The following is a 10,305-nucleotide window of genomic DNA, read 5'->3' as shown; positions in this document are numbered from 1 at the left end:
TAAACGGCGTAACTAATTGCGACGGGCGCACGTACGTTCGTGAATCGGCGTATCTAGTCATTTGCATATTCTACGCCGAACTCAACGGAAGCGCCACCTATTGGCCAGCGTAAATATGCACCCTAAGATACGACAGCGTAGGAGACTTACGCCGCTCGTATCTTAGCCGAATTTAAGCGTATCTGGTTTCCAGAATACACTTAAATTTGCGACGGCGTAGATTCAGAGTTACGACAGCGTATCTACTGATACGCCACCGTAACTCTCTGTGAATCTACCTAGTAGTTTGCACTTGTAGTGCAAAGTGGATTTGCCTTTCGTAAATAACCCCCCAGTGTGTCTCTGAGGGTTGTGTACTTGTAAATAAAATTTGATAATATATATATATATATATATATATATATATATATATATATATATATATATATATATATATATATATATATATATATATATATATAATAATGTATTGCTTAGTATGAAACAGGAGAAATCTATAGATCATGATGGCAGATCCTAATAATAATGTCTTGAATAAACATGTATCTAGTCTACATTGGCATATTCCTCCAATCAGGACCCACAGCCTGTAAATACAGGCAAACAACATATTATAAATGACATTAGAACTGTAATATTTCAGAAAGCTTTTCTTCCTTTGGAATGATCCCTTGCACCTGTAGATCTGGAATAACTGTCTGCATCACTTCCACTGTTTTGAATATGTCAGTTTTTTTTTAATCCATTGAAAAGGAGGGTTGTACTAAGGAAGCAAAAAAAAAAAAAGGCTTGGGGATGACAGACAAGGAAAGCTGTAATCTCCTGCGTTGATCAATCAGCTGATTTGCTGAGGGTCCCATATAAATATAAAGAGCAGCAGCATTTGGAGAGCTCCAAGTCTGTACAACACAAGTAAGGAGAAGCAGAGCCTGACCACAGCGCCCTCTACTGGCCACACGGAATACCTACACCGTCCAGATGCAACCTGCAATGATGATGTTCTCCTCCAAATACTGGGCTAGAAGGGGGATGTCCCTGGATTCTGCAATGTCCCAGGATTTTCTAAGCAACTCATCTGTGAGTATAAAACTAAACCACCTTTAATAGAAGCGATAAAAATGTTATTGAAGCAAAATGGAAGTTAAGCACAAAAGTTGCATGCTATAATGTGCAGATTGTGCCAATAGTAATACCTAACAAGTTGGTTGAACTACTTTAACCTCATTTTCCACTTATTTATCATGTTTTATTAAAGCGGCTTAAACCTAAGTATGTTCTGTCAATTCAACAGCAGATTTATCAGTAGAAATATCCCATTAGCTTTAATGGAAGCACAAAGCTAGAGTCATTTTGCAGCAGAACAAAAGTCCTGCAGAACTTTGATGGATTACTTTCCCCCCTTGCCACCACTTGTAGTTTCAGAGATGTATGACTATGTTCACTTGGGTCTGCTAGGTGCCAAGCCTACACATCCATCTTTATAATGAATACACTAACACAACATGCTATTCCACCCAAAAAAAAAAAAAAAAGTCTGTTATTCCAACCAATGAAACAATATTTCTTTTAGAGGCAATTTCTACTAGAGCCGATGACTGGGTATTATGTGTGCACTATGAATGAAATCCTACTGCCTTGATTACTTTCCTAATGTACAGAAGGCATAATTCATGTGTGGTCATTATTCAGAGTTTGGACTGTAGCAGAACAGGCTGAAACGCTGTACAAATCACATTTACTTTGTAAATTCCTTCTGCCGTTAGGAAGAGTCTGCAACTTTGGAGTCTTTTATTTTCCTTTTCAAAGGGTGAGTTCTCTGAACAGGAGACTTTGCCTGCATACTGGAGATGCTGATTTGGTAAAGGCAAATAGACGGTTCTCTTTGCATAGGAAGTTGCCCTTTGCAAGGGAATTTTCCACAGAATTTAGTGATTGAAGTTAAAGCAAAAATGCTGTCATTTATTTTTTTGTACGTGATTGGGAATTTTTATGCAACCACATTCAGTTCTGGGGAAAATCCCCTTTTACTTGCACATTGAACAGCCTATTTGCCTTTAGTAAACCAGCCCCAATGATTGATTATATCTAAGCCTTCAGTATACCATTACTCTGATATAAATGAGACTCCTATTACCCAGCATATCCCACTCAATTAAAAGAGAAGTGCGGGAACTTAACATAATAATAAACATACATACTCACCTAGATAGATACAGCTTTGATCCGAGCAGTGCCGATCCTGACCTCCCTGGGGCCCTAAGCAAAATGACATGGCACATTAAAAATGAGAAGCGGGGGGCGCTGACGACAGTGACATGTCACATTAAAGAAAGTTGAGAAGCAGGGGTTCTGCTGTCGGAAATGACATCTTACATTAAATTGAGAAGCGGGGGGGGGGGGGGGGGGGGTGCTGACTTCCTACCTCTTCTCCCATGCAGCCAGCGAGTTGAGAAGCGGGGTGAGGGGGCGAAAATGACTTCTCACCAGGCGGGTCCTCTAGTAATTTGGGGGGTCCTTCGCAGCTTTGCGGGGCCCTAAGCGGCTTGCATAGTGAGCCTATAGGGCGGATCGGCCCTGGATCCGAGCTACAGCTGTCCCCCACTGCCTCTACACTGAGAACTGAGCAATCAAAGACCATTGATTGCTCAGTTTGCGGGCTTCACTGAGCAGAGAGCAGTGACTGTCATTCACCCCTCCAGCGCTCACTGGAGCACGGGACTGTGCAGGGGGACAGGAGTGGTTGAATTAGGCTTTTAGCAGCATACTGAGAGGTTGAGCCACTAAGTGCACTACTGTGACTCACAGGAGAAGTATGGCCAAAAGGGCTTTAGTCATACTTCTCCCTTAATGTTAAAATTTTAACAGCAGGCATAGGCGTGCGCACAGGGTGTGCCAGGTGTGCCTGGGCACACGATAATCACCCTTCGCTGCGCAGATTTCCCCTGCTGCTTGGCTGCAAGGAAAAGGGACCGGGCAATCTCTGTCCTCAAATCCCTTTCTTTTTCTCCAAAGTGAGAAATGGTTCTGTTTAGACTCCTGATATTTCACCAAGCCCCCCCCCAATGGGGCCCAGAAAAAAAATATTGTAAAAAAATACAAAAAATAAAATTGTAAAAAATTAATAAACAAAATAAACTCCCTGCACCAACCTCTGCCCTACTGACACTGTCCATTGCCCTGCTGCCCTAATTATATTTATACACATGCATGTATGTTTGAGCTTTGGGGTGCACACCCTAGTGCAATAGGCTGTGCACACCTATGACAGCAGGCAAGAAGACCCTACCCTACTGCCACTGCTCTGGTACTCACAGTACCTGGCTATTTCACTATGTGCCTAGCTATTCTGCCATGGTGGAAAGGGAACAAGCTATTTTGCTTCTTTTTTTACTTTAAAGTGTCCAGCTAAAACAATTTTTTAAGCATTAAATGGAGGTGGGAATATTTGAATCCTGCTGTTTTTTTTTTCTACTGTGTCTAAGTTGTCCCCTGATATATTGCTCCAGTGACATTAGCAGTAATAGCCTGACAGGGATTATAATCCTTTCCTACAAGTTTTGGCTTGGCTTACACTTTAAAGGGATAACTAAATTCTGGAATCTGTGTGAGTTTAATGCCTAAACGCACACAGACATTTTTTTTCTGTCAACCTAGCAGGCAAAACAGAAAAAAAACAAAAGAACAAGGAGCTTGGAATACTAACTATGCAATGTTAGTACAGCAATCTCCAGGCTCAGCTTTTGTGTTCTGACAATGGGACTACCCCCCCCCCCCGCCAGAACACACCGGTCAGTGCTCGCAGCCATTCTGTTGGTTCAGGGGTTACTGTTGCTGGATTTTCATGCTGTAGACTTTCAGAGCTCTTGCTGTAGACTCACCACTGCAACTTTGCTCTTGCAAGAGACTTACCAAGCAAATTTGCTACAACTTGCAAAAGTGTCAACTAGAACATGTGCTTTATTTGCTCTGCAAGTGTACAACTTGCCAGTGAAAATGAGCAGCAAGTTAACAAGACTTACAATTCAACACTGCCACAAATTGAGTGTGGAGGTTATGACAGTGGCAGTTTGTACATTGTACAGGAGAGGAGTGTGAAGGGTATGACAGTGGGCAGTATGTACAGGAGAGGAGTGTGGCGGGTATGACAGTGGACAGTTTGTACAGGAGAGGAGTGTGGCGGGTATGACAGTGGACAGTATGTACAGGACAGGAGTGCAGAAGGTATGACAGTTGGTAGTATGTACAGGAGAGAAGTGTGGAGGATATGACAGTGGCAGTATGTACAGAAGAGGAGTGTGGAGGGTATGACAGTGGTCAGTATGTACAGGAGAGGAGTGTAAAAGATATGACAGTGGGTGGTATGTGCAAGAGAGAAGTGTGGAGGGTATGACAGTGGGCAGTATGTACAGGAGAGGAGTGCAGAGGGCATGACAGTGGCAGTATGTGCAGGAGAGAAGTGCAGAGGGTATGAAAGTCGCAGTATGTACAGGAGGGGAGTGAGGAGGGTATGAGAGTGGGCAATATGTACAGGATAGGAGTGAGAAGGATATGACAGTGGGCAGTATGTACATTAGAGGAGTGTGGAAGGTATGACAGTGAGCAATATGTACAGGAGAGGTGTGCAGGGGGGTGTGACAGTGAACAGTATGTACAGGAGAAGAATGCAGAGGGTATGACAGTGGGCAGCATGTACAGGAGAGGAGTAAAGCTGGGACAGCCGCACTCCAAAAAAACTCCTCCTTTAATTCAAAATCACAAAATACATGCCACAGCAAAAAACAGCACAACAAAAGAAAAGCTGACGTTTCGCACTATGCCTTAGTGCTTCTTCATAGCTATGAAGAAGCACTAAGGCATAGTGCGAAACGTCAGCTTTTGTGATTTTTAATTAAAGGAGGAGTTTTTTTGGAGTGCGGCTGTCCCAGCTTTTTTCCTTCATCCTAACCTGCATTTTGATTGCACTGCCTGCACCCTTGGCTCGGACCACAGGAATCAGATTACCTGGTTCTCTTTGAGCGGTTACCCACTCTCTCATTACAGGAGAGGAGTGTGGAGGGTATGACAGTGGGAAGTATGCACAGGAGAGGAGTATGGACGGTATGACAGTAGACAGTATGTAAAGGAGAGGAGTGTGGAGGGTATGACAGTAGCAGTATATACAGGAGGGTACTGTGGGGGGTATGACAGTGGACAGTATGTACAGAAAAGGAATGTGGAAGTATGACATGGGGCAGTATCTACAGGAGAGGAGTGTGGCAGTATGTACAGAAGAGGAGTGTGGAGGGTATGACAGTGGACAGTATGTAAAAGAGAGGTGTGCGGAGGGTTTGACAGTGGCAGTATGTACAGAAGAGGAGTGCGGAGGGTATGACAGTGGACAGTATGTAAAAGAGAGGTGTGCGGAAGGTTTGATAGTGGCAGTAAGTACAGGAGAGGAGTGTGGAAAGTATGACAGTGAGCAATATGTACAGGAGAAGAGTGCAGAGGGTATGACAGTGACAGTATGTACAGGAGAGGAGTGTGGAAGGTATGGCAGTGGTCAGTTTGTGCAGTAGAGGTGTGCAGGGTGTGTGACAGTGGACAGTATGTACATGAAAGGAGTGTGAAGGGTATGACAGTGGGAAGTATGTACAGTAGAGGAGTGTGGAGGGTATGACAGTGGGCAGTATGTACAGGAGAGGAGTGTGGAGGGTATGACTGTGGCAGAATGTACAGGAGAAGAGTGTGGAGGGTATGACAGCGGGCAGTATGTACAGGAGAGGATTGTTGCGGGTATGACAATGGACAGTATGTACAGGACAGGAATGCAGATGGTAGACAGTTGGCAGTATGTACAGGAGAAAAATGTAGAGGGTATGACAGTGGCAGTATGTACAGGAGAGGAGTGCGGAGGGTATGACAGTGGCAATATGTAAAGGAGAGGAGAGGAGAATATGACCGTGGCAGTATGTACAGGAGAGGTGTGTGGAGGGCATGACAGTGGGCAGTATGTACAGGAGACGAGTGCAGAGGGTATGGCAGTGACAGTATGTACAGGAGAGGCATGTGGAGGGTATGACAGTGGACATTATGTAAAAGAGAGGTGTTCAGAGGGTATGTCAGTGGACAGTATGTACAGGTAAGGAGTGTGGAGGGTATGACAGTGGACGGTATAGTATGTACAGAAGAGGAGTGTGGAGGGTATGACAGTTGACAGTATGTACAAGAGAGGAGAGAGGAGGGTATGACAGTATGTACAGGAGAGGAGTGTGGAGGGTATGGCAGTGGGCAGTATGTAAAGTAGAGGGTATTGGAAGGTATGATAGTGAGCAATATGTACAGGAGGAGAGTGCAGAGGGTATGGCAGTGCCAGTATGTACAGGATAGGAGTGTGGAAGGTATGACAGTGGTCAGAATGTACAGGAGAGGTGTGCATGGGGTGTGACAGTGGACAGACAGTATGTACATGAGAGGAGTGTGGAGGGTATGACAGTGGGAAGTATGTACAGGAGAGGAGTGTGGAGAGTATGACAGTGGGAAGTATGTACAGGAGAGGAGTGTGGAGAGTATGACAGTGGAAGAATGTACAGGAGAGGTGTGTGGAGGGTATGACAGTGGCAGAATGTACAGGAGAGGAGTGTGAAAGATATGAGAGTGGGCGGTATGTACAGGGGAGAAGTGAGGAGGGTATGACATGGGGCTGTATGTACAGGAGAGGAGTGTGGAGGATATGACAGTGGGAAGTATGTACAGGAGAGGACTGCGGAGGGTATGACAGTGACAGTATGTACAGGAGAGGAGTGTGGAGGGTATGACAGTGGGCAGTATGTACAGGAGAGGAGTGTGGAAGGTATGACAGTGGACAGTATGTAAAAGAGAGGAGTGAGGAGGGTATGACAGTGACAGTATGTACAAGAGAGGAGTGTGGAGGGTATGACAGTGGATAGTATGTACAAGAGAGGAGTGAGCAGGGTATGACAGTGACAGTATGTACAGGAGAGGAGTATGGAGGGTATGACAGTGGGCAGTATGTACAAGAGAGGAGTGTGGAAGGTATGACAGTGGGCAGTATGTACAGGAGAGGAGTGTGGAAGGTATGACAGTGAGCAATATATATCTCATTTTGCGGTTCATATTTCACCACTGTATATAGCTGGTTGCTTAGCAGCGGACCGGGTAGCTGGCCGCAGCATATGCTTAGCAACCGATGAGTCATCAGCTGTCAGCGGGGTTCCCCACTGAAAGCTGAATGTAAAAAAGTAAATACAAATTTGCTGACAAAAAAAGTGCGAAAAACAAGGCGTAGGGTTCCCCCCAAGTCCATACCAGGCAGGCAGTATGGATTCAGATGGGAAATAAAAAAAATGGCTTGGGGTCCCCCCCAAAATCCATAAGACCCTTATCCGAGCATGGCGCTCATGCTTCAGGTCAGGAAAGGGAGGGGACGAGCGAGCGCCCCCGAACCATATCAGTCCGCATGCCCTCAACATGAGTGGAGGGTGCTTTGTGGCAGGGGGAGGCTCTGCACCCTCCCACCACAAAACACATGTTCATGAGGACCAAGGCCTCTTCCCGACAGCCCCAGCCGGCCCGGTGGTTGTTGGGGTTTGCGGGCGGAGGGGCTTATCAGAATCTGAAAGCCCCCCTTTAAGAAGGGGCTCCCCAGATCCCGCCCCCCCCTACCCAATTACCAAAAAAGCAGTGAAATTTAATAAAAACACAAGAACCGGTTTTTGACAATTCCTTTATTAGTAATATTATTCCCACTGTCTTCTCCTTCCTGCTTTCTCCGCCTCGACCTGTCGCTTCCTGCTGTCTTCTCCTTCCCCCTTTACAATAAGCTTTTAGTGGGGAACCTCGCTGACAGCTGATGATTTATCGGTTGCTAAGAACGTAGCGGCCGGCTTCCCGGCTGCCTCCTCAGCAAACAGCTATATACAGTGTGTTTTACAGTTCGTTTAAAGAGAAAAAAAATATGTAAACTGCATAAAAACGCTGGTTAAAAAAACGTAAAATGCACTGAAAAACTTGCCAAAAAACGCATCCAGCGCAGATGCATAGACATGAACCTAGACTTAACCTCTTTCTCCAATTCAAGTCTATGAGGGAGAAGAAAAGATCAGCAGCACTCATTCTTTTGAGAGAGTACCATCAGCCCTTTGACATACAGCCTTGTGGAGTGAAGTGTGCACCAGAGTGACCCTTGCTTGGATCAGTGTTAAGGCTTATTTACACCAGTATCACCCTCTAAAGAGATGGACATCTTGCTGGACTGCTTTTCAGAGGGCACTTGATAGACGGTGAGGAAATAATATGTCACTTTAAAAGCAAGCCATACCTGTAAAAGAAGACATGGGAATGTAGGCCGTACAAACATAACTTAATTAATAAATAAATCACACATACACATACTCTTTATTTTAATAATTTATTTACATACGCCTCAGTATAGCAGCATATAGTATAATTTATTTACAGTACGCCTCAGTATAGCAGCATATAGTATAATTTATTTACAGTACGCCTCAGTATAGCAGCTTTAACTATACGCCGGAACAAGCCGAACGCAAACGACGGAAAAAAAAGCGACGGGCCGACGTACGTTCGTGGATCACCGTAAATAGCTCATTTGCATACTTGACGCGGATTACGACGGGAACGCCACCTAGCGGTCGCCGAAAAATTGCATCTTAGATCCGACGGCGTACTAAGACGTACGCCTGTCGGATCTAGCCGAGATGCCGTCGTATCTTGTTTTGAGGATTCAAAACAAAGATACGACGTGTGAATTTTGAAATTACGCCGGCGTATCAATAGATACGCCGGCGTAATTTCTTTGTGGATCTACCCCAACTTCTTTAATAATTCGTCAATAAATAAAGGAACTTTAAATACTTTGAAATAACTATAAATATCTCGCTCAGTCATAGAACTCAAGCGAGAACCATAAACCGAAACTTTCAGTAAAAGTTCCCCCTTGATTCAAGGGTGACAAACCACATACTAGTGCTGTGACAGGGTGGGAGGGAAGCGGAGCTTGCCTAACCGCTGCAGATCAACTGTGACAGGAGCTGTGATGCGGGGGTCTTATATAGCCCCCTTTAGACACGTGTATTGCCCCCGAATACACGTGTTTTTCGTGCCTAGATTCACGTTTTTCCCGCCTGGGATACACATGCCTTTTGTCTCTGCTCTTAAAGAGACAGTAACACAATATAAAATGTATTTTATTATTCCACACACTTTTTTTTTTTGACTGCCACAATCCCATGCTGTGGGCATTTAATTCATGCCCACTTTTTCGGGAGCTCTGAGATCCTGTGGCAAAGCTCCCTTTATTTTCTGGCACAGTTTCTGGTACCTTTTGGGACAGTGAGTTAATTAAAAACTTCCCAACAAGAACAAAAAAAATCAATAAAAATTGAACTCTTCCCCATTCTATTCAAAACTAGAAAAACATTTTAAGTAGGATTAAAATAGGAACATCTTGCAAAGATGCATGGGACTCAGACTTTCAAGCAGAGAAATATACTCTTGGTTTTGCTTCAGAAGGAGAGAAGAACCAGACATAATTTTCACTTGCGTCTAGAGTCCTGCTTTAACCTACATTTGTGACTGCATAGTTAACATATAAAGTCCATGAATGATTTTACTAGATGCACAGGGAAATTATTCACCATATGGTATCTGAGGGTGATTTACAATAACATAATGAAAGATAGACTCCTGTAATGGCCTTGCTCTGGTGTCTCTTCTGAAATTGCAGTCATTACCTGTGCTGTTAATTAATCATTTTATACATACTCCTAATGAGATGAGAACTCAATGACAGTTTTATTTTATAATATCGTACATACAGGGTTAGCACACAGTAGTGGTGACCCTGCTTGGGTATTGTCTTTTATTGCTTTCACCGGGCTATTCATGATGCATATTCTATACCTTCTGGGAGTGCTGACTGCTGGCTGCATCAAAATATGAATACAATAAAACCTTGGTTTGAGAGTAACTTGGTTTGAAAGCGTTTTGCAAGACAAGCAAAATGTTTTATAAAAATTTGCCTTGATATACAAGCGATGTCTTGATATAAGAGTAGCGTCATGTCATAACTGAGTATAAAAAAGAAGAGAGGAGCCTCTAAGTGTAGTAATATGGTTACATTTAATGAAGGTACAACATTTAGCAACTTATTGCTACACTTAGGAAGTGCCTCTCTTCTCTTTTATACCCTGTATGGCCCCATACACACGATAGAATCCATCCGCTGAAAAATCCCAGCAAATGGGTTTCAGCGGATAGATCCTATGGTGTGTACACTCCAGCGGA

At 44.0% G+C, this 10,305-nt stretch overlaps 1 protein-coding gene across 2 annotated transcripts in view; it reads left to right on the top strand.

The window, feature by feature from the left end:
- Positions 1 to 609: 609 nt before the first annotated feature.
- Positions 610 to 10,305, top strand: part of TPH2 (tryptophan hydroxylase 2) — a 335,484-nt gene continuing 325,788 nt past the window's right edge. For both annotated transcript variants that reach the window (XM_040343986.1, XM_040343985.1), the window contains exon 1: positions 610 to 1,077. In XM_040343986.1, the coding sequence (XP_040199920.1) occupies positions 979 to 1,077 (99 nt within the window). In that variant the 5' untranslated portion in view covers positions 610 to 978. The remainder of the gene's footprint in view (positions 1,078 to 10,305) is intronic.

The sequence above is a fragment of the Rana temporaria genome, chromosome 3 (assembly GCF_905171775.1).
Source record: "Rana temporaria chromosome 3, aRanTem1.1, whole genome shotgun sequence".
In the NCBI taxonomy this organism is placed as follows: Eukaryota; Metazoa; Chordata; class Amphibia; order Anura; family Ranidae; genus Rana; species Rana temporaria.
This window is presented reverse-complemented; position numbering and strand designations above follow the sequence as displayed.